The sequence below is a fragment of the Acomys minous genome (assembly GCF_964271855.1).
Source record: "Acomys minous genome assembly, chromosome: 14".
Lineage (NCBI taxonomy): Eukaryota > Metazoa > Chordata > Mammalia > Rodentia > Muridae > Acomys > Acomys minous.
This window is the reverse complement of record NC_140496.1, coordinates 36,680,602-36,705,828: the sequence shown is the minus strand read 5'-3', so window position 1 is coordinate 36,705,828 and position 25,227 is coordinate 36,680,602. Positions and strand designations below refer to the sequence as shown.

Sequence of the window (25,227 nt, the reverse complement as noted above, 5' to 3'; positions counted from 1 at the left end):
TCTGTGTTAGGAAGCTTCTAGAAAACTGGTGAAAGCTTAAACCGTTACTGGGTCTTCTGTTGTCTAAATTCCCCTATGTCAACTAAGATGTCTTTCAGTGAAAGCACTCCTTATGGTCTCAAAGTTGATACAGTTTCTTCTCGTTGTTAAATCTGGCCAAGAAATCGAGCCTCATCTGTGTGGGAGGAGATGAGGTTGCTAGGGAGCACTCTGGATGCCGCCGCCATGACACTGCCAACCATCACGAGCAGCTCTGACCAGGGATCCTTGATCCCAGGAGTTCACAAGGAAGCGTCCTCACCTCACACCAAGCTTAATCTTTAGATACGATGAGAAAATGCTTTCAGAACCAAAAACTCTAGCAAAAGAGTGACTGAAACCAGCCACAGTGGCATGGACACAGTTTTAATTGTCCCCCCAGGAGCCTTGGGGTGCACAGGCAGGGTCCTAAACATGTTGCAGGCTAAAAGAGACTGATGATGATTCTGACAGACTTTCTGTACTTCTGTGATGTGCCGCCATGAAAACTGGGCGCTTCTTTCAAAGCCCAGTGTCGCTAAAAGAGCTGCCCACACAGAGGTTGTTACCTTCGAACAGACCAACCAGATAAGTCCGCTTGCCTCTTGGCAAAACACTAATAGCTCTGCTCTGCAAGCACGCATGTATTTTGAAGTCCTGAGCACTTTCTCGTACTTGGGAAGAGCAGCCTTTGTGAGCCAGGGGGTTCAGTGAACTTCTGGTAGCTCACCAAGAGCCGCACACCGCAGCACAGTCTCTTCAGTCTTGAGCGGAGGCCGCACGCTGTGAGTAGTTCTTACAGCTGCTGCCTGTGACTTCCAGCTGGCCGACCTGTGGACAGTCTGCGTGGTATGAACTGCAACAGAGAGAAACTTCTCATTTACTCCTTGTGCTGGAACTCGGCCGCCTAGAGGTGGCATTGCTCTAAGAGTGGGGATGGTACAGCAGTGTGAAGGAGGTGGAGTGTCAGTGACGATGGGCTGATGGCCTTGAACAAGATTCTGGAGGGCGGCTCACATGGAGACGCCTGAGGGCATTCAGTGCGTCAGCGGCCTGCTTTCTGCGAGCTGCTGCGTAACACTGTAAGCTGGGAAGGACCTCTAGCTCCTCTGCTCTTTCCACTCTGAGAGGAACAGCAGTGACCTTTCAAGACTGAAAAACTTGTTTGTTTTGAAACAAGGGCTTCTGGACCTCAGGCTAGCCTCCAAGTGTACTACAGGTGTAGCAGGGGATGACCTGAGACCTCTGAGTCCCCAGCTCCACAGGCCTGCAGCAGCAGTTCCAGGAGGTGCTGGTGGGACTCAAGGCCTCATGCATGTCCACTGGCTGAGCTACATCTCCAGCTCAGAATGTACTTCTGTGACTTTGGCAAGTTAATTTGAGAAAGCTGATTCCAAAATTCCTAAGACTTTATCGTTTGATGGTATAGATCCTCTACAACACCGGCTTTTCCTGGTGGTGTCGGATAAAGAAGACAGTATCTAGAAACCTCAATGATTTCCATCCAGAGCTAGCTAGGCTCATTGGACTTCGTGGAGGATTGATCACTTCCTTTATATTTTCACAGTCGTCTTTATTCTTAAGTTGATTATGATTGACACCAGGCAATCCAGGCCTTTTTGGCGTCTCCCTAAGTCATATTTTTCAGATGGCCTTTATTTGCCCTGAATTTAGAAACATTTTATTTTTGATTTTTCAATGAATTGGTAGTGAGCAATTTATAAAACATTCTGGGGATGTGGGTGTGCACAGTCCTGTGAACCCGTGCATAATCTGAGTGTATTATCTGCTTCCTTAGGAAAAAAATAAGAAAACTTGTCTCTGGAATCTAATACTTAGATATGACTTTGTGAATTATATGTAATATGGTAGTTTATTCCATGTGTCAATTTGGCTAGGTTTATAGCACCTAGTTTTGCTAAACACAAATCTGGATGTTGCTTCAAAGGAGTAATTAATTATTTAAAAAAAAAATAAGGTCTTGATCAGGCCCATGGCCTTGATCCTAACACTTAGAGCTGAGGCAGGAGGATCACAAGTATTCAAGACTAGACTGAGTTACAGAGTGAGGCCATGTTATAAGCATACAAAAGCAGAAATGGTGTCTCTATTGCTGAGGCTCAGCTTGAGTTCACCATGCAGCCCAGGTTGGCCTTAGCTTCTGGAGTAGCTGGGAGAAGCTTTTGTGTGTATGTGATAAAAGCCTGTATTATAGCTATCTCTTAGATAATTTTACAATCTGTAGTCATGACATCTTTTTGTTTTGTTTTTTTGAGAAAGGGTTTCTCTGTGTAGTCACTCTGTAGACTTGGCTGGCCTCGAACTCACAGAGATCTGCCTCTGCCTCCTAAGTGCTGGGATTAAAGGTGTGCACCACCACCGCCTCGCTTAGTTAAGACTGCTTTAGCCATAGATGTTATTAGTGGGACTGCATATTGCCAGTAGATGTTAGGTAAAACTAGCCTTTTTTTGGGGGGGACGGTAAACTTTTAGTATATATATATGCTCATAATTAAATTTCTGGTAGTATATTACATATCTATTTCTGATTATGTCTCACAAGTATGACACTTATTTTCTTTATAATTTATAAACTGGCTAAAGTTCTGTAATGTGTATTTGATCATATATACTTAATTTATATTCATGTATATGATTAATTTAAAGCATAGTTGTTTAAATATATAATTGTTATAATTTGGTCATATATGTGTTGACCTTTCAGCCAACCTGTGCAGACAGATCTCATCTGCCAGACTGGGATCTGAGGGCCTGAAAGAATGGAGTGGATTTAGTTTCAGTGTACTTTATACACAAATGTAACAAAATCAGTGATGATCCAAGGAAGGTTGTCTGAGTTCCCCAAAACAAGATCAGAAAAACATGTAAATAAATGCCAGTAAGCACAGGCTAAAATCTCAACAGAGCAGCCTTTCCCAGAACTTCTTAGACAGAGCAGTTGGAACCCAGTTGGCTGGCCTGGACTATAGATAATATCTGGAAAGTACAAAAGCAAGGAAGAAGGCTGGATTCAGAGTGCACTGACCAGGTTGGGTTCCATAGCTTTTTTCCAACATCTAAAAGAGTAAGCATGTCTTATAAATTGAACGTAGATGTTTGTCACAGGAGGCACAAAGTCACGTCTAAGAACAACACAGGGAACAAAGTACACCTGAGGTAACAGGCCCTTGGCCTTTTTTCCTGGAGGCTTTCACTCGGTTCCTCAAGGCGTTGTTGACCATGAGTCATTCTCTTGACTGTGTTCTGATGCACACGTGTGTGTGATCAAATTAAAGCAGTTATTGTAAAAGCCCCAAAGGGAAGAGCATGCATGATGCTTCTGCATTGAACATATATTACTAATTAAAAAAAAATCAATAAAAAAGAGGGTGAGGGAGACGGTTCAACTTGTAAAGTATTTGCTTTCTATGAGAACCTGATTTTTATCCCTGGCTCCCATGCAAAAAGCAGCATAGGGCGGCATAGGCTTGTAGCCTCAGTGCTAGGGCGGTGACGGGCCCCCGAGGCCAGCTGGCCAGTCAGTCACCCTGGCCAATCACTCATCACAAGGTTCCCAGCGAGCAACCCATTCTTACAACCGTCCATAACCTCTGACATTGATCACCAGCTTACACACACCACACACACACACACACACACACACACACACACACACACACACACACACGTACAGGTCTCCACACATGTGTGCCCATAAGTATTTGAACACACACACACATACAAACACTCCACATACAAATAAAGATTTAAAAGTCAATGAATAAACGTCATTTGGCTTCTCTGTGTTTGCAGCACAGGTTCTGTTACCGTCATTCTATTTCTTAGAAGTTTTGCTGCCCACTAAACAGTCACCTGAGGGCAGCTTGGTTGCTGTCAGTGACGGGATATATAAGGCTATGGGGTCAGTCACAGCATCAGGTGAGCTGCAGACCAAGCCTGCAGCTGAGCTTAGTGCAGTAAAGTGAACAGCTCCTCACAGGAAGTACTTCTGCCACCGTGAAATAGTAATGCTGTCATCTTCGAAAAAAAAAGTGGACTTCCTTTATTTACGAAGTATATAATATCTGTTGAATGCATTTTATGTTGATGAATTTATAGTGTCTCTTTGTGATCATTAGATAATTTCATATTACTTTGTAGGTCATGTTCCCGAGATCCCACTCAGGCTATTGCTAACAGACTGAAAGACATGTATGAAGTATATTCTCAGCACTGCCAGCCAGATGAGAATTCTAGTAACTGTGGTAAAGGTAAGATTTACTATTGTCCAGCCTGCTCCTCACTTTCTCATCTGACTACATGGAGTCAGAAAGAGGAGGAACAACTTAGAACTTTAAATTGAAGGCTAATGTGTAGCTGTCCATTTCTCTGTCAGTGAAGTGATTTCTGAGCCCTTTTCAGAAACAAAGTCTAGTCTAACAGCTTTTGCCACTTTTTGTTTTGTTTTGTTTTGGTTTTTTTGGAGACAGGGTTCTCTGTGTACCCCTGGCTGTCCTGGAACTTACTCTGTAGACCATAAGAAGAAGAAAGGGAAAAAAATGCCAGGCATGGTAGCACATGCCTTTTAACCCCAGCACTCAGGAGGGGACCTCTGAGTTTGAGGCCAGTCTATAAAGAGTCCAGGACAGCCAGAGCTCTGTGTAACAGAGAAGCCCTGTCTCAGGAAAAAACAAAACAAAACAAAAAACCCAAAAACGTCTCTTGAGACCCCATCTCTTAAAGGTCCCACCACCTCTCCATAGGCCATTATGGGCACCAAGGCTTAACCACAGGTCTTTGGTAAAGCTTCCACCACCAAGCCTAGCAGCATAGAGCTGTTGTGTTCAAAGTGATAAAGTGTGTACGTTAATGTAGAGTTACTAAGTTCTTTCTGTGCTGCTTTCATATGAGATTTAGAAGCTAGGGAGAGTGTTAACATGAAAGGTGTGGAGTTCACTTTATAATCCCAGCACTTGGGAGGCTGTGGCAGGAGGAGTGATGAGAGTTAAAGGCCAGCCTGGGCGACAGAGTGAGCCCCTGGCTCAGGGAAAAAGGAGAAAAAAGGAATATTGAAAACTTTTAGGAATAGTTGAAACATCAACTATAGAAAGTATGGGTTTGGGTCAGACAGATGGCTAAGCAGTTAAGAGTAATAGCTCTTCTAGGAGACCCAGGTTCAATCCCTAGTACTCACACATACTCACAACCATCTGTAACTCTGATCCCATAGAATCTGAAGCCTTTTTCTTGCCTCTTGAGCACCCCCACACACATGGTACATGGACATACATGCAAACAAACACCCATATACATTAAATAAATAAAATTAATTTTAAAATATGGATTTGGTTTTTAGATTTTATTTTGTGGATAGAGAAGCGAGAGATGAGTCTTTTCTATGATATTTACTTCTGTTTAATTTTGTGCTTTTTTTTTTTTATTTCAACAGAAATTGCCAACAAACATTTTCGTTTCGCAGAAATGCTTTACTATAAAGTATTAGAATCTGTTATTGAGCAAGAACAAAAAAGATTGGGAGACATGGATTTATCTGTGAGTACAGTAATGTATTGATCAACACAGTAAGACATAGCTTCAATTCCACCCCACCCGGCAACAAAAGGCCATTACAAAGAAAGGATGTGTGCCTTGAGGGGCTGTGATCAGCAGCTAAGGAACCTTGTGTGGCGTCCTCTGACCTCACCCTAACAGTGTGAGGTGTGTGGAACGGAGCAAGGGAGGGATTCCTGTTGTAGCAGCTCATACATCATAATGTGGATCTTAGAGTAGGAGGATTGTGTAGATACATCAATTACCTATTTATTGTTGTAATAAACTACGCTTACAGTTCCAGAGGGCTAATGTTCATGATGGCTGAGTGAAGGCACAGCGACAGGAACAGGAAGCTGAGGGCTTACATCTTCAACTGTAAGCACTAGGCAGAGAGCAAACTGGGGACAGTGTGAGGCTTTGAAGCTGTGAGGCCCACCCCCAGTGACATACATGGCTCACAGTGCCACACTTCCTGCCTCTTCCCCAGATGGTACCTAAAACAGTAGCACCGAATGGGGACCAGGTATTCATCAGCTCTTATGGGTGACATTCTCGTCCTTGACACCGCAGTAGTCAACTATTTAGACACTCTGGCTTCAGCTGAGTTGTTCAGTAATACGGAGATTTTGTACAAGCCTAATGGAAGGAAGACAGTGAACTCACTTAATGCTGCCCTGGAGGCTGACGCAGGAGAATCACAGTGTCAGGGCCACCTGGGCTTTGTACCACGTTTGAGGCCATCTTGTGAAACTCTGTGAGATCCTGTCTAAAACTAAAATAAGACAACAATAACAAAAAACCAAAAACAAAGGGTAGGGATGAACTTCATTTCATTATTACTACCTAGCATTGCAAGGCCTTGGGGACTATCATACACAAAAAAGGATTTTTTTTCCAAAATGATGTTAAATAAACCAATAAAATGTCTTATAAAATTAATGTCTTGCAATTGTACATAGTTTTTTTTGTGGCAATTAAAATAATCTCTTACAAAGATGAAGCTAGGGAAAACTGGAAATGTCCAGTTTGTGAAATTAGCCTAGCAAGGGACGTGAGCTGTGGAGCGCAGCAGTGCGTGAAAGCACCACAGTGTACCTCGCGGCATCTACCTTCATAGCACATTAATTTAAATGAGAAACCTTTACAACTAAGAGTGCTGATTTTGGAGCTGAGGAGGTAACGCAGCATTAAACCCGCAGACTGCGCTTATAGAGGACCTGGGTTTTCTTCCTGCATGTATGTGGTAACTTACTACTTTCTGTAACTCCAGTCCTAGGACACCTGATGCCCTCTTCTGTCATCCATAGGCACCAGGGTACCAGGGAGTGGTGCATGCTTTTTTTTTTTAAGATTTATTTATTTATTATGTATATAGCATTCTGCCTGCCAGAAGAGATGGTTGTGAGCCACCATGTGGTTGCTGGGAATTGAACTCATGACCTTTGGAAGAGCAGTCAGTGCTCTTAACCTCTGAGCCATCTCTCCAGCCCGAGTGGTGCATTTTTAACTAGGAACCAGTTCTAGACCCTGGCCTTTATTTATTTTTTACTAAAATATACTATATATTATAATAATATAGTTGTGTGTGTATGTCTGTATGCACTAAAGGAGCTGACTTATGACTTAACTGGGTGTGTGAAACACATACTAAATTCTACAGAAACCATAGCTACAATTTAGGGACTAATATTAAGTAGGTCCCTGTATATTCATCTAAATTTATCTATTAAAAATTTTTTTTTTCCAAAACAGGGTTCCTCTGTGTAGCCCTGACTGTCTTAGAACTTTCTCTGTAGACCAGGCTGGCCTTGAACTCACAGAGATGGCCAGCTTCTCCCTCCCAAGTACTGGGATTAAAGGCATGCACCACCACTGCCTGGCTTAAAATATTTGTATTAAGGTGAAATACACTTAAAGCACTGTAATCATCTTGCAAGTTACACTTCAAAGTACATTAGCAGTGGTTTATGTCACTGTCTCCTCCATTCTACGCCCTTTAGAGACTAATTTTCCATTCAGATTTCTCTCAGCCCTCTGTGTACTGTTTTCCAGCGTTTGAGTCTACTTATTCTAGGTTCCTTAGGTAGTTGGAATCATATCTGTCCTTTGTGTGTGGCTTGCCTTTCCTTTCTGTCTTTATCCATGTTCTAACAAGTTTTACCGCTTCTCTCCTTGTGTTTAGACTTTGTGTCTGTGGCTCCTTTGTTGGTAGACAGCGGGTTATTGTGCCTTTGGCTGTTGTGAACAATGCTGCTGTGAATACTGATGTGGGGGGCGTGGTTTTGAGTTCTTGTTGTTGGTCCTTCCTAGAGTAAGAACTGCTGTGTGTTATACAGAGGTTCTGGAGTTTGGACCCAGAGCCTCACATAGGCGAGGCAAGTGTTCTACCATAGAGCAACAGCCCTAGCCCCAGACTGTAATTTTATGTTTAACTCTGAGGAGCCACCATACTGCTCAATAGCAGCATTCTATATTTTACATTCCCATCAGCAATAACCTGGGTTGCAGTTTTCTCATATCCTCAAAACACTTGTTGTTCATCATCTTAAAATACCTTTTAAAAGTATTTCATAGCATACGGTTTTGAAAGTTCTTGTATATTCCTTTAACCTGTATTTTAATAAAAGGTGAGTATATTTAAACTGACTGGATATAAAATGTGTTTTCAGAGTAGGCTACTGTTTCTAAATGTTCCTTTGTTTTATAGGGTGTTCTGGAACAAGATGCATTCCATAGGTCACTCTTGGCCTGCTGTCTTGAGGTTGTCACTTTTTCCTATAAGCCTCCTGGGAATTTTCCATTTATTGCTGAAGTATTTGATGTACCACATTATCATTTTTATAAGGTATTTAAAAATTATACTGTGATATGGATGACACCAACAACTTGTTACCCACCCTTTTCACATTAAATATATAAATGTATTAAATATTTAATAATCTCTATGTAGGGAAGAAAGGAGAAACAGTCTTAAGACCTATGTAAATTCTTGTAATATACAGTAGTATGGCAGATTTTTCTTGGCTGAAACATTCAGCTGATTTCTTCCACCATCTGCCAAAGGACTGCAGCCTACTGTGACTGAAAAGCTAAGTGGGGTGCGGGGCAGATGTGATGGATTGCACCTATAACCCAGGACTTGGAAAGCTTTTATACAGGAGGATTGCAACTTGACCTGGGCTTTATACCGAGGGCTGTCTCAGAAAAGCAGGAAAGAAGAGAGAGCGGCGAGGGTGGAGGGATAGGAAGAGGGGATGATGGTCTGGAGAGAAGGCTCAGGAGTCAAGAGCTCTTCCTGCTCTTGCAGAGGACCTGAGTTCACTTCCCAGAACCCACATCAACTCCAGGTCTAGAGGACCTAAAACCATCTGCTGGCCGCCTTCCCATTCATACACAAAGCGTAAACACACACACACATGAATTAAAAATAATCCAGGCTGGGCGTGGAGGTGCACATCTGTAATCCCAGCACTCGAGGAGGCAGAGGCAGGTGGATCTCTGTGAGTTCAAGGCCAGCCTGGTCTACAAAGCAAGTCCAGGACAGTCAGGGATACACAGTGAAATCCTGTCTCAAAAACAAAACAAAACAAAAACAAAATGAAACAAAAAAAGTTTATTAAAAATCAGCATTTGTGTCACTAATTAGGTATAGCTTGGATATCAGTCTTATTTATGAAAGCTTAATATTGTAGCTATATTTCATGAATTAATAAGTTTTCTATCATCCTACTTATTTATTTTGAGACAGGGCATCAAACTTAAGGATTACTTGAAACTTTTAATTCTTTTTCCTCTACCTCTGAGAGCTAGGATTACAGGCATGAGCCCCATAGTATTCTCATGTTCAGAGATTTTTAATATTATTTTTGTTTTATTGATATTGGAAAGTAGCCTACGGCCTTCAGCATACAAGTGCATGCTCTGTCTCTGAGCTATGCATCCAACCCCTAAGAGTACTGTTTTCAGGTTCAATGTACAGGTGTGCTTTGTACAAAATGCTTTATATTATTCATTTGTGTAGATTATTTACAAAACTAAAAGGATGAGCGGCTTGCTACGCATGGCTTTATTAAACTTTCAGACTCTGATAAATGGTGTGAATATCTTAAATATTTAGATGCTTCATTTTGCTTTTATGCTTTTGCATGTAAAATCATAGTAATTATTGCTCAACAAACTGGGGCATTTTCTTTATTTCAGATAATAGAAGTATTCATTAGAGCAGAAGAAGGTCTTTGCAGAGATGTGGTCAAACACCTCAATCAGATTGAAGAGCAAATTTTAGACCATTTGGCATGGAAAACAGAGTCCCCACTGTGGGACAGAATTAGAGATAACGAGAACAGAGTCCCTACGTGTGAAGAGGTTTGTGACCAGATCTTAACACCTTTCTGTAAGGAAAGCGCATCAATATTTATAGTCCACGCTACAGAGAGCGGTTGGAGCTGGGTCAAGGGTTTACAGTGTAATTAATGGTTTATTCTTGTATCAAAGAGGAAATAATCAGGTTCCTCAAGGAGCCTGGAGCAGCCTCAAGGTTCCCATGACAGGAAAAACCGAGGCTGCTCTTCTGACCCTGCAAATTAGTGCAGGGAACCCTGGTTCAGATGTCCAAGATGAGTTATGAATCTATTTTAAGACCGAGGGCTTTAGTTTTAGTAATTTTATTAAAAAAAAACTAACCAGACAAAAATTGTTTCCTTTTGCCTTAAACTATTACTTTTTTTTTTTTTCTTTTCCAAGACCAGTGTTTCTCTGTGTAGCCCTGGCTGTCCTAAAACTTGCTCTGTAGACCAGGCTGGCCTTGAACTTAGAGATCTGCCTGCCTCTGCCTCCCGAGTGCCGGGGGGAGAAGGCGTGTTCCACCACGCAGCTAGTGCTGTATTCTTAGTGAGAAACTTTTTGACTGTTATGATTTTGTGCACACAATTCCTTATAGGTGATGCCACCTCAAAACCTAGAAAGAACAGATGAACCTGGTACTGCCGGCTCTCCCTTAACTCCAAGAAGGGTGAATGAAGTCCGTGCTGGTGCTGGAGGCCTCGGGAGAAGTAAGTTTAAATACTAGGAGGAATATTTTGAGGTCTTGAATCTAGACACTTAAACTCCTTCTAAACCTGTAAGTAAAATTAATAGCCTATGCAGAGCAAGAATATTCCATGTCCTTTAGTGACATATCAGTCACTTGAAAATATTTTTTTTCCTGTACAGGAGGGTTGGGTTAGGGTCTTGTGTGGTCCAGGCTGGCCTTGATGTTGCTGTATAAGCAGGGATGCCCCTGGACTCCTAACTGTCCACTTTCCCAATGCTGGATTCCAAGTGTGTACCACCACATCTGACTTAAATGTGCTTTTTAGGGAATATTAAGAACATTAAAAAAATTGAGAAGGTTTGGCTATGTATCCCAGGCTGACCTTGAATTCTAATCCTCTTGCTTCCCCCCTCAACCCCAAACACAAAAGGATTACAGGAGTGCTGTACTTGCAGGTATCTTTTAGAACACTTACATGTAACTTGATAATCATTTATAAGTGAATATTTATCTATAAACATACAACAAGGCAGAAATGGGGAAAGCAAAATACTAACAAAACTTACATCAGGGCTATAGAATTGTCAGTGAGTTCTGTCTTCCTTTTTTATGGGTTGGTTTTGTTCTGTTTATTAGAGGTAGGAGTCTCACTTTGTTGCCCCGGCTGATTTCCAATTGTTGGTCCTCCTGACTTAACCTCTGGCACAGCTGGGAATACAAGTGTGCACCACCACAGCTGGCTATTCTTAAAGATAGAGCCGAGACCCAGTGAGATACAAATAAGCCAGTGAGATAGGATGGCTCTGTGGCAGGAGCACAGTCCGCTTCAGTGCTGAGCTGTGCCATGGCCACTTAGGGTAATGTGACATCGATGCCAGCCCAGGAAGTGCAGAAAATACAGCTTATGCTCTAACTGGCTCCTTAGCTGGCTGCCCAGGTGCAAGGGTTACATTTATGTACTGGGGATCTGTCGTCTTTGGTTTTCTTTTCTTCCTCTCCTGCCCCACCGGTGCCACAGATTGAGACCAGGGCCTCCCAAATGCAAGGTGCACATCTGACTACTGAGTACACCTCCAGCTCCACAACTATTTTCAAAGAACAATTACATAGTTCTAGAAAGCTCTGAACCCATTAGAACACTGCTGCTACTAGGTCAGTTTATCATGTGCTTGACACGCATGTAGCTAGAGAAGGATTAGTGAAGTCGTTTACTCTTAGCCTACTCAATAAACATGGCTGGCACAAGGTATGCTGGCACACTCCTGTGAGCTCGGCACTTGGGAGGAGGATCTTAACTTGGAGGCCAGTCTGAGTTAGCTACATAATGAGACCTTGCCTCAAAACAACAAATAACAGAATCCAAACTAACTCACTATATGCTTTATGAAATCTTTGTCACAAAGTTTTAGATTTCTATGTATGAGTGTTTCACCTGCACGTATGAATGTGCCTGGTGACTGACAATGTCAGAGAGTGTGGGACCCTCTGTAAGGGAGCTATGGGTGATGATGGGCCACCTTGTGTGTCAGGCCCTCTACAAGAGCAAGCACTCTTACCGGCTAAGCCAGCTCCACCCCTTTCTCATTTTTGAAAGAAAAACAATAATGGTTTAACTACTTTTCAGTCACAGAGACCTGGTTTCAGATCTGATAAGCTGGTCTTTTTCAGTCCAGTTTTGTAGTTTTCCTTCCTTAGTCTGTGAAGTGAAGGTTGACACTTGAGTGCTGCTCTCCCTTTCAGAGGCCACATGCCGCTGGTTCCTCAGCTCTGCCCCAGTGCTTATGTCTTCTTGCAGGCCAGGGACATGGCCTTCAGAATCCACTCTTTCTGTTGTCTGCTACGGTCTCCCTACTTTTATTTTTAAATTTGAAAAAGCTACTGTTACACAAGTCTTACAGGTAGATGTGGGAAAAGGAATACTTACATTTCAGAAATGCACATAGTAAGAATACTTAAACTAAGCCATAACAGTGACCAAGAAGAGGAGAAAAAAAGTTGTTTTGGCATGGTGGTGCATGCCCTTAATCCCAGGACTTGGGAGGCAGGGGGAGTTATAGCTCTGTGAGTTTGAGGCCAACCTATGCTAAATAGTGAGTTCTAGGACAGCCAGAGCTACACAGAGAGACCTTGTCCCAAAAAACAAACATTTAGAGAGAGTGTTAATAGTTGTACAATGCTGTATATATGCATTTTTAAATGGCTAATGCTGATACTGTCTGTTTTTTGCAACAATTTAAAATTATTTAAAACAAGTGGCACACTTATTTATAACAATGTATGGCACACGAATCCTATCTGCGTAAAGCTGTTTAGAACTAAGTGTATTAAATCTAAGCCATACGCGTACCTTACTGAAGAATAGGGGGTATTAGCAGTCTTCTCTGTGGGAAGAGACTGGGAAGTAGCCGCAGAGAGCTGAGGGAGAATGCTGCTGGATGACACACCATAATGTCTCCTGGTCAGGTAAGGTCTTTGCTGAAATTTGAGTATGGGGGGAAAACTAACTGGTCCTTAAGTGGCCTCTGCATAAAGTAGCAGCAGAGGACAAGGTGGTGAAGGGCAAACCCCAGCTTAGTTTATGGGAAGGAAAACCAAGCATGCTGTGACACGGTATTTCCTTTGTGAAACGCCGACGCTTGAATTTTCACTACAATAAGTATGGGAGCAAGTACTATGACTTTTGTACTGGTTTTATTTGGTTTTAAAATTATGAAGTATTTGAAATGCATTGTATTTGAAAAAGGGCTTAGATGGAAGTCAGATCTGTTTCTGTGTTAAATAGCCTAATTTCTTTGGGTCGTAGGTATACCATCTCCAGCCACGCTATATGACAGGTACAGCTCCCCAACAATCAGTACTACTAGAAGGCGGCTGTTTGAGAATGACAGTCCCTCTGAAGGAAGCACATCTGGGCGCATCGCCCCTCAACCCCTAGTCAATGCTGTCCCTGTGCAGAATGTCTCTGGGGAGGCTGTTTCTGTCACACCAGTTCCTGGACAGACCTTGGTCACCATGGCAACAGCCACTGTCACAGCCAACAATGGACAAACAGTGACCATTCCAGTACAAGGTAAGGAAGGTGGAGTTAGGTATTTGTTCTCTGGCATTTGTTGGCAAGAGCGCCAGTATAAGATGGCCATGGTGGAGGGTGGGGAGGAGAGACGCAAGCCCCTCACATCAACAGCTCCTGTCTCCCTCTGTCATAACTCAGGGATTGCCAACGAGAACGGAGGGATAACGTTCTTCCCAGTCCAGGTCAATGTTGGTGGCCAGGCGCAAGCTGTGACCAGCTCTATCCAGCCCCTCAGTGCTCAGGCCCTCGCTGGAAGTCTGAGTTCTCAGCAGGTGACAGGAACAACTTTGCAAGTCCCTGGGCAGGTGGCCATTCAGCAGATTTCCCCAGGTGGACAACCGCAGAAACACGGCCAGCCTTCAGCCAGCAGCAGCACGAGGCCACGGAAGACTAGCTCGTTATCACTTTTCTTTAGAAAGGTAATATTTCCTGTGCCTTCAACTGGAACACAAGCTCGGGGAGCGTAAGTATCAAGGTTTGAAATATTCTTATTCCTTTGTTAGGTTTACCACTTAGCAGGTGTCCGCCTTCGGGATCTTTGTGCAAAACTAGAGATTTCAGATGAACTAAGGAAAAAAATTTGGACCTGCTTTGAATTCTCTATAATCCAGTGTCCTGAACTTATGATGGACAGACATCTGGACCAGCTGCTAATGTGTGCCATTTATGTGATGGCAAAGGTGAGTGCCAGTCAGGCATGGAAAGGGAAAGATTCTTTAGAATATTCCATTTTATGGACATTGGGCAGTACTTTTATCCCTCTGTTAGTGGACATGTGGGTTTTCTGGCAATTTTGAATAATGCTGTTGTGAGCGTTGTGGATAAGCTTTTATGTAGACACAGGCTTCCGTTTCCCCCAGAGTAAATGCCCAGAAATGGCTCTGCGGCTCATACAGGAACTGTGTGTTTAAACACTGAGGAACTGCCAGGCTACTTTCCAAAGTATAGTTCTACTTTATATTGATACATGCAATATATAAAGATCTTAGTTCCTCTAGTTTCTCATCAGTACTTTTTAAAAGGATGCAGTATGTGTTTGGAGTGGGACGGAGTGTTTGCCCTGTGAATTCATTGCCAGATTTGAGACCCAGTATCATGAAGCTTTATCACTGTCTTCTGCATTTATGGTTTCTGACTTATTCTGAGTCATTTTTACTTGTGGTGTGAGATTCAAGACCAGCTTCACTCTTTGTGTTGCTTTCTGGTTGCCATAATGTTCGTTATTTTAGACACATCTCCCCACTGAATCTTTGCGGAATCAGTTACCGTGGACACATGGCTTATCTCAACACGATTTTTATTTTGTTGACCTATGTCCATTAGACCTAGTACTTTACACTCTCAATAACTCTTGCTTTTTTGTAAATTTTGAAATTGGGAAATGTGAGTCCCAACTTTACTTTTCGATTATTTGAGCTATTCGGACTCCCTTGGAATTCTGCACAAGTTTTAAAATCAAGTTGTCACTGTCATAAGAGTCACTTGAAAATCTGTAGATCAATTTGGGGAGTTTAGTCATCTTTTGCTCAGTCTTCATGAACATGCCTTGTTTTCCCATTTGTTCAGACCTGCCATTGGTTAGCAATGTTTTGTGCTTTTTAGAGTGTAGCTCTTGCCCTTGCTGTGTTCCTGTGTTTTGACGGTATTGGAATGTAGCTGTTTCATTTTTGATGTACTCATTGCAAGAGTATAGAAAATAGTTGGGGCCTACATCTTGACTTGGTACCTGGCAACCTTGCTAAGCTGGCTCTTTTATTTATTTTATTTTATTTATTATTATTTTTTTTTGTGGTGCAGAGTAAACCTAGAGCCATTAAAATGCCAGACAAGCACTCTACACTCACCTAAATGTCCAGTCCTGAACCTCTTAACCCAGTGAACTTTAAGCATGTCAACTATGTCAACTGTTTTTATGTGAAGATTATGCAGTCTTAATAATTGTGCTACTTCTTGTCCAAATTCCTTCTCTTTCCTAATTATCATGGCTAGAAAATCCAGTGCAGGGTTAAAAGCAGAAAGCCTTGTGTGCTTCCTGGCCTTACTGAGAAAACTAGTCTTTCACTATTGGTCTATGGCATTAAATGTATGTTCCTCGTCACCTGTACCTCAGATAGACTGCTTTCACCTAGTGAAGAAGTGCCCTTTATCTTCCTAGTTTTATTGAATGTTTCATAAAAAGGTGTTGGATGTTATTAAAGGCCTTTTTCTGTATTCATTGTGAGTTTCGATATTCTAATGATAGAGTATATTACATTGGTTGGGTTTCATGTTAGGTCATTGCCTTCCATTTGCAAATCTCTTTTAGTTATGGTGATGCTTGATTTCTTATTTGGTTACTAGTTTTTAGAGGAATTTTGTGCATATTCACTAGCTGTTGTCTGGAAGTCTGTTACATGGCTTTGTCTGATCTTGTTCCTGGGGTAAATCTAGCCTTTTAGAAAAATCAGTGTTCTATCTTATGCTCTGTGAAGTTTGATATTAGCAGAGAAGCCACCAGAGGCGGGTCTTTTCTTTGTGGGTAATTTAGTGATGAATTCAGCTTCATTCTTCTCATGGGTCTGTTTGGGTCGCCTGTCACTTCTAGAGTCAGTTTTGGCAGTGTGTTCTTTCAGAGACATTGTCTGTCCCTCCTGAGTTAAGGACATGTAATCCTTTTTGTCCTGTAAAGTCCCTTTTCATTTCTGATTGTAGTAATTTGAGTTATTTTTCTTGGTCAATCTAAATAAAGTTTGACAAATTTTGATAATTTCTAAGACTTATTTAGTTTCATTTATTTTCTCTATTAAGATATGGCCTTACCAGCACTCGGGGAGGCAGACATTTTCTGTTCCTAAGCACTGGAATTTTAGGTATATACAACCATGCCAGGTTTTTGTTGTTTTGAGATTTGTGTCCCCCCCCCCAAGACAGGGTTTCTCTCTGTCCTAAACTTGCTTTATACAACAGGCTGGCCTTGGACTCAGAGATCCACCAGCCTCTGTCTCCTGAGTGCTGGGATTACAGATGTGGACCACTGCGCCTGGCTCAGCCATGCCAGTTGGGCAATGCTGGGCATTGACACCAAGGCTTTGTGCATGACAGGCAAGCACTGGACCAACTGAGCAATGCCTCTGTCCTTCCACTTGTTTAAGAAAGCTAAATATTGGGGCACCTGTTGGAGCTGGAAGCAGGCATGTGGATAGACAGGATGGCAGAGAAATCAGGTATGCAGCCATCCACTGGAGCAAGGTTGACCTGCCAGAGACAGCACCCTTAAAAACTATTTCTTCCTAAGAAGCCACCAACTCCCAGGAGCCCTCATCTCTTCAGTTGGGGTGGAGGTCCCTGAGCACCTGTTCACTACCATGTTGGAATATGGACTAGACTGATCTTGAGCAGGCAACCACATCTGCTATATATTCATGAGTATAGTGGCCTCCTCATGTCCAGAAAACACTGTTTAAGTCTAGTCTTCCCCTACCTCTGTCCCATACAGTCTTTCCACATCCTTGTGAAAAGTAATGGTCCCAGAGCCTTTCCATATGAATTTGATAATTACATTTTCTATTGAATATGTAGATGGCTTCCCCAATATAGACATTTTCTCAGCATTAATTAAGCTAATCCATAAGCATGGGTGGTCTTTCCATCTCTTGGTGTGCTCTTCATTTTCTTTCTTCAGTGTCTTAAAGTATCCATTGTATAGATCTTTCACCATGTTGGTTTATTTCTTTATATTTATTTTTAGAAAGTAGCTTTTATAGGTTGACTTTGTTAGATGTGTTTCATGTGTAAGGGTTTTTTTGTTGTTATTGTTGTTGAGTCTTAAGGTTCTTTTAAGTATAGTTTATGCCATTTGTAAAAAGAAAGAAGACTAAATATTATATTGCCATTGTGAGAATAGACTGTTTTCCAGATGTTTGTTAGGTCAGTTTGTTAATATTTTGTTTTCTCTTTGATCTTCTGCCCAGATCTTCTATTGTTGAAAGTTCTGTATTGAAATCTCTAAATATTTTTAGATTGTCTGTTTTACCCTTTTTGCTATGAGGTTCATGTATTTGGTGCCCTATTAATTAGGTACACTTATGTTTCTTATAACTTTTTTTTTTTTGAGACAGGGAGGCAGAGGCAGGCGGATCTCTGTGAGTCGAGGCTAGCCTGGTCTACAAAGTGAGCCTAGGACAGCTAAGGCTACACAGAGAAACCCTGCCTCAAAAAAAAAAACAAAAACAAAAACAAAAAAAAACAAAAACAAAAAAAAACCCCAAAACAATAAATAGGTATTTTTCCTAGTCTTACAACTTTCTGACCTTTAGTGTGTAATCCATTTACTTTTATTGTTAACTCATTTGTCTGCCATTTTACTTGTTTTCTGTTTATCCTATATACACTCATTCCGTTTTCTGTATATCTCGGTTCCTTTATTTCTGTGTGTTTTCTTTTGAATTAGGTATTTCATATTGACTTTTAGTAATGGTTTTGGTTTTGCTATATATTCTCCCCCGCCCCGCCTCTCTTTCACACACTTTAATGTCTCAGAACTAGCTTCAAAGTCATGTCAGTGAGATATATACACGCATTAGTGTTCTTTCCCCTTTTATCTTCTTGTGATGGTACTGTTTGTGTATTTATATATATTTCATTGAAGTACTGCAAATCCACCATTACCTTGATTCAATGGTATGACTTCTAAAAGAACCAGGAAAGGTGTGTAGTTATAGCTGCCATTATATTAACCTTAAATTTCTGCTTCTTATTGGTTCCTCTGGGTTTAAGTGGCTTTCCAGGCACTTGCCTAAACCCTACCCACCTCCTTTGTACATTTTTGCTAAGTGTGTATTTCTGTTGCAGCTGTAACAATATATCATACACACTTTGTTTTATATAATCGCTCTTTTTAATTAAAAATAATAGGCATGTACCCCGTCCTTGCAATATGTTAATGTTTTCCAAGTGTTCCGGCCTCTCCCATATGTACGTGTGCTTGTATTACCTGCTGTCAACACTTTCTGTTGCCTTTCTATGAGGACTTTTGAAAGAATGCTTTGCAGTGTATAGGATGTTTGTCTTTTGACCACTCTGAATCTGTTACTCCATTTGTATAGCTTCTGAGAAGTCAGCTCTTACCTTATTGAACTTTCCCTGTAAAGGAAAAAAATGTTTTGATACTTTCTATAGCTTTACACATTTTTACTATGATAAATGTGACATGGATCTCTTGATTCCGTCTGCTGTTTGCTGAGCTTCCTGAATGTGTACATTAATGTTTTAAAGTAAACTTGGATGCTGTCAGTCTTTTCTTAGGCCAGGCGGACTGACTCTTGACCTTCATGCCCCTGCCTCCCATGATGCTCAGCTTAATGTGTACTTCTTTGAGCATCTTTTCTTGCTTCTCCGCCTGTCGTCCCCTGTCTCATGAACGCTGATGTGCTAACCGGTCTCCAGCAGTTCCTGCAGCTATTCCTCTTTATTTTTTTCTGTTCTTCAGACAATATACTCCTTAGGAAATTTGTTGCATTTTTTTTTCCTTTGCCTGTTCAGATCCAACAACTTCCACTTCTAGCCAACTTTTCATTTTAGTTACTGTGCTTTTCTACTCCAGGTTATGGGTTACATACCAGTTCTTTAGTAAATTTCAGATTCATGAATAGATGGTTGTTCATTTACTATATAGTCTTTGAATATGGTGGCAACAGGTTCACTGAGCTGCTCACTCTGTCATGCCTGACGTAGATCTAAGAATTCTCACTGTTTGTAGGTCACAAAAGAAGACCAGTCCTTCCAGAATATCATGCGTTGTTACAGAACTCAGCCACAGGCCCGGAGCCAGGTAACCATGTTTTCCCTCAGGGCTGAAACTAAAGCTTAAGTCTGTGATGAATTAAAAAAAAAAAAGCTATAGTTAGTTCTGTACCTTTTCACAGGATTCACAACTAAAGGGATTAGCTATTTTCTTTTCTTTTCTTTTTTAACATCGCCGGCATACAATTTCACGCAAGTTCTTTCAAGTCCTCTTCCTTCAGAGGCAATGATGTGAAATATTTTTATGTATATGGTTGTATTGCCTACATGCATATCTCTGCACACATGGGTGCCTGGTGCCCTCAGAGGCCAGAAGAGGGCACTGGATTCTGGGAATTAAACCTGGGCCTCTAGAAGAGTAGCTGGTGCTCTTAACCACCGAGCCCTCTCCAGCCTGGGACATCTTCCTTTCTTTCTTAGGTTTATTTATTTATTATTTGTACACTAATCTTCAAGAATGTGTGCCTGCAGGCCAGAAGAGGGCACCAGATCTTACTATAGATGGTTGTGAGCCACCATGTGATTGCTGGGAATTGAACTCAAGACCTTTGGAAGAAGACCGTGCTCTTAACCTCTGAGCCATCTCTCCAGCCTGGGACACACTTTTTTTTTTTTAAGATTTATTTATTTTGTGTACAGTGTTCTGCCTGCATGTAACACCTGCAGGCCAGAAGAGGGCACTACATTTCATTGTAGATGGTTGTGAGCTGCCACCATGTGGTTGCTGGGAATTGAACTCAGGACCTTTGGAAGAGCAGGCAGCGCTCTAACCTCTGAGCCATCCCTCCAGCCCCTGGGACACACTTCTTAATCCAGATTATCATGAACTAGATACAAATTAAGAAGTTAACTGATTTCTATGTCACCTTTTAGCCTGGTTTAGTAAAGTAATAGACTGAGACAATGTTGAATGAAAGTTAAAAACTCTTTAACATGGCTCATTTGTCACTGAAAATTTAAGAATATTGATAGGCCTTTGTTTCTTAAAATGACTTGACTTTATGGTTGATATTAGTACTGCTCTGTAGTGGTTTTGGCAGTACTGGGAATTTGAAGTGACACAGACTCTGCTAAAAGTCCCAGCTGTTAGTGAATAGCTTCTGTGACCTAGATCACAAGGTTTTGTTATTGCTGTTGTTGAGACAGAGTATGTAGTACAGAGGCCTGGTAGTCACTGTGTAGATCAGGCTGGCCTTGAATTCACCAGGATCTGCCTGCTTCAGCCTCCCAAGTACTGGTATGAAGGAATGTGCACACACACCAAGTCCTAGAGTACCTGCTTATTATTAACAATGATTGCATGCAGACATATAACCACATATGGCTAGATCAAAATTCGTGTGTGTGTGTGTGTGTGTGTGTGTGTGTATGACAGAGACAGAGAGACAGAGACCAAATTGGCCTTGAACTTGCAACACTCCTCCCTTAGGCTTCTGAGTGCTCAGATCATAGACATGTACAATGTCTAACTTGGTTCCAGTTCTTAACATTCCCCGATGACAACCATAACTATGGATTTTTTGTGAGAACCAAATACCGTATGTTAAGGTCCTACCACCTAGCCGGTATTCAATAAATGCAAGTTTCTGTCCTGTTCTCACTGTCTCTTTAAAGGTATACAGAAGTGTTTTGATAAAAGGGAAAAGGAAAAGAAGACATTCTGGCAGCAGTGACAGCAGAAGCCACCAGAATTCTCCAACAGAACTAAACAAAGAGAGAGGTAAATAAAATAGATCCTTATAAACATCTAGTTTTAGGCCAAGAAAACTAAGAATTTTAAAATCATACTTATAGAAGTAGTCTATTCTCAAATAAATTGTTGGAATAAATGAAATTTAGTGGCCATTTGTCCCTTATTCCAGTGCTTTGAACATACAGAGAATAACATTTTTCCAATAGCAATTTCCAGCCTGAATTCCTTGATTAGACCTGTGCTTTGTAAATGCTGCTATTTGTTGACCTAAATTTGTTAGTACAGGGCTCAGATTTCAGAGACCTCTGTGTAACTTACTAATATAAACCACTCAGTCAACCTGTATACACTTATAATGCAATCAAGTTATTAGTATTTTGAGCTTTGTTCCTTGGAATTAAAAACAGAGCTCAAGGTCAAGAGTGCTGTCCCATGCCTGTAACCTCATTCTCCACAAAGTGTAAGGCAGGAGGATTGTGAGCTCCAGACCTGGACTATAAAGTGAGACCATGTCTCAGTGGTGGTGGTGGAGATGATGATGATGATGATGATGATGATGATGATGATACAACCAACGGCTGAGGAGATAGCCCAGTCAGTACAGTACTCTGCATGAGTGTGGATCTGTCTGATCTCTATCCTCTACATAAAAAGCCAGGCATGATGGCAAGCACTTGAATCCTACTCTGAGGAGGCAGAGACAGTGATCACTGGCGTGTGCTAGCTGGCCAGCTAGTGCAGGTGGTGAGCCCCACGTCCCACTGAGAGACCGAGTCTCAAAAACCTGCTCCCAATGAATGGTTCCGAAGGTTAGCCTATGGCCTCCACACAGATCTGTACCTGCATACACATGAGGAGATACCCCAAACCCCAAAGTATCAGAGTGCCTGCTTATTGCCACAGACGACTAATGCACATGTGGAGTTGTTTCCTAGTGAAGGGTCCTTTTCAAACAGTCCAGACCGGCACCCTTTTTCTCTTGGCTGCAGCCAGTAGAGACTCCAGTCCAGTTATGAGGTCAAACAGCACCTTGCCAGTCCCACACCCCAGCAGTGCCCCTCCTACCCCAACTCGGCTCCCAGGCGGCAGCAGTGACATGGAGGAGGAGGAGAGAGGAGACCTCATCCAGTTCTACAACAACATCTACTGCAAACAAATGCAAACATTTGCCATGAAGTACTCGCAGGCAAGCGTAAGTGCTCGGGGGCCACGGAATGGGGCTTTCACTTGAGCGGGCGCAATCATTTGTTTGAGTTCATACACTAGATTCACAAGTAATTCTTCCACTAAATAAAACTAAGGGCGTCTCCAACACAAGTACCTTGCTTCATCAACATAATCTCTGCTGCTGCTCAGCGGTAAGAACAAGACTGTAGAACTTTCTCCATCTAGTAGAACAGGAGACAGCAGCAGAGCGGGTTTAGATTGTGTGGTGCTTAGCAGAAACGACCCTGCAAATCACTGAACTTTTTCTGTACTTTGTGAGCATAGTAATAGTTTAAGGACTGTTATGATGTAATGTGTAAAACTGCTCACCAGGGACTGGCAGAAACTAAATGCCTTCACGTGTTAGCTGTTAGTATGAGTCCCTAGCTGCTTTGCTGCTGATCCATCGCTGCTCAGCATTCAAAAGCTTCTGGTTGATTCTGCCTCTTCCCTCAGTAAGACTGATGATTTTTAATACAGCCTGGCTGGAAAATTTCTTTCTCAGAACTACTTACTTTGTTTCCGACAGATGGACACTCCTCCCCTCTCCCCCTATCCATTCCTAAGAACAGGCTCCCCTCGCCGGATACAGCTTTCTCAAAACCATCCTATTTACATCTCCCCGCATAAAAATGAAGCAATGCTTTCTCCTCGAGAGAAGATTTTTTACTACTTCAGCAACAGCCCATCAAAGGTAAGACTACATAAATGATTTTAACTAACTCTAAAATGCTTTAGGATACTAGGATCAGTTTCTGTCAGTGTAAGCACTTCCTAGAGGGAGGGTGGCGGCCAGGCAACAGAAGACATTAAGTCACAAAGGGCAAAGCCCAGGGCGAACTGGCTTGATTTTTGAGGACATTCGGGTTGAAAATAAAATAGAAGAAATAACTCCATTTTCTTGCCTCCTTTCTTTCTGTACATTTTGGACATCAAGTTTTCTTTGTTAGTCAAGTTTTTCTACTTCTGTTCAGAATAGGAACTTAGGATCTTTAAACTAGTTACTAAGTTCTGTTTCTGTAACAGGCAGTGTCACTTTCTTTTGGAGTCTGTTTAGTGGGAAAATGGAAAGCTCCCTGTTAGACATATGTGGTAGCTTCTGTCTCAGTCTGAGGGAAACGAGGTTCACTGGTGGAGAGAATAAATATAGTTCCTGGGATGTGCAAGTGCATCCAAGCAGAGAAGAGGAGGAAAGTGATGTCCTTAAGGCAAGGGCTATCTCACTGGGGGTGCTGCAGACAGACTCAGATGGGCACAGAAGGAAGCCGTGACAAGCCAAATGCCCTCTTGAGTGGGTTGTGCTTGGGGAACCATGCAGCACAGGGCAGGGCTGGGACTTAGTATGACACCTGCACTGACAACGCTGGAGGTTACACACTGTATTGCCTATTGGTGGCTCTTTGGTGACTGAGCCATCTCTGCAGCCCTTTACCTTTTTCATTTACCTTTTTATACATTTTGGGATGTATTGGGTTAAAAGTGCACGTTTTATAGGAAATTTTGGCACAATATAAGAAATCTCATCCCACTGCATTGCTTTTGGGGTAAACTGCTGTCAGTTTCACATAATCCCACTAAGAACATCTGAAATTAGATGTAAAAAACTTACATTAACTGTTTCAAATGTGAAGACACGGTTTAAAGGATGGCAAGCCTGCTGCTGGTGGTGGCGGCGCACACCAGCACTTGAGAGGCAGAGGAGGGCAGATCTCTGAGTTTGAAGCAAGCCCGGCCTACAGAGTGAGTTCCAGGATGGCAGTCCAGATGCCTAGTACTTGATGAATGAAATACATACGTGGCTCCAAAGGTGAAGTACTAGCACATAGTTCTATGTGGGTAATCCCTGAAGACATGGCAGTGACTTATGTGACAAAGGACTGCACAAGATCTTACTTAGTATAGATGTGGTTATTATGTACATATCTCTATAGAGAGGGTAGTTATATATGTATGTATCTACATAGAAAGAAAATATAAGGTTAATTGAAGACTGCACAAGATCTTGCTTAGGTGAGATGCCCACAATGAGCAGATATGCAGAGGCAGAAAGCAGGTTAGTAGCTGCCTGAGAGAAAAGGAAGCAGTTCTGCTAGTGGGAAAGGTTTCTCTGAGAGCAGTAAGGCTGAGTGTGGGGGATCGGCTGTACCATGTGGATCTCGCTGGAGTCACACACTTTAAAGGTGAACTATATAGTATGTACACTACATGAACTATATGGTATATAAATTATAGTTCAGTCAGGCTGGTGTAAAGAATGTTCAAAACATCGTGCTAGCACCAAGTACAAAGAGAATTGTAGCAGCCATGAAACAGGGAAGTGGACTTCAGAGCAATGAGTATATGACCTGGGCTGGAAATACAGCTCAGTGGTAAAGCATTTGCCCAGCATGTATGAAGCTGTATACTCAATTATGAGAGACATGAGAGACGAGAGGAAATGTGCGAGAGCGAAGAAAATTACATTCATAGCCAAGAATCAATGTAACTAATAGAATAAATACATAAAAGATGGGAACATAATCCAACAGCATCAGTTGCACATGGGACACTTTAGACGTAGACCACACTCTAGACTGGGCCAGTCTTATCCATGCTAGGCACGTGCTCTTCATTGAACTACAGCCCCACATTCTTTGTAAATTAAAGAACTCAGATAAGGGGGGGGGTTGTTTTTTGTTTTTCTGGCCATAATGGCAATGAATCAGAAATTACTAGCAAGAATGCTATTTGGTCAAAGAAGAGCTCACAAGAGAAACTGGAAGGATTTTATTTAATGAGAATCTACAATGTTAAAATTGTAGGTGTCTTAGTCACTGTTCTATTGCTGTGAAGAAGCACCATGACCAAGACAATTCTTATAAAGTAGCCTTA

General features: G+C 41.9%; 1 protein-coding gene across 2 annotated transcripts in view; it reads left to right on the top strand.

The window, feature by feature from the left end:
- RBL2 (RB transcriptional corepressor like 2) overlaps positions 1-25,227 on the top strand; it is a 54,757-nt gene that overhangs the window by 22,592 nt on the left and 6,938 nt on the right. For both annotated transcript variants that reach the window (XM_084757899.1, XM_084757898.1), the window contains exons 10-21: positions 4,180-4,289; positions 5,468-5,571; positions 8,279-8,416; positions 9,772-9,936; positions 10,511-10,622; positions 13,407-13,673; positions 13,815-14,095; positions 14,180-14,356; positions 19,414-19,485; positions 21,072-21,177; positions 22,140-22,342; positions 22,886-23,050. In XM_084757899.1, the coding sequence (XP_084614025.1) occupies positions 4,180-4,289; positions 5,468-5,571; positions 8,279-8,416; positions 9,772-9,936; positions 10,511-10,622; positions 13,407-13,673; positions 13,815-14,095; positions 14,180-14,356; positions 19,414-19,485; positions 21,072-21,177; positions 22,140-22,342; positions 22,886-23,050 (1,900 nt within the window). The remainder of the gene's footprint in view (positions 1-4,179; positions 4,290-5,467; positions 5,572-8,278; positions 8,417-9,771; positions 9,937-10,510; positions 10,623-13,406; positions 13,674-13,814; positions 14,096-14,179; positions 14,357-19,413; positions 19,486-21,071; positions 21,178-22,139; positions 22,343-22,885; positions 23,051-25,227) is intronic.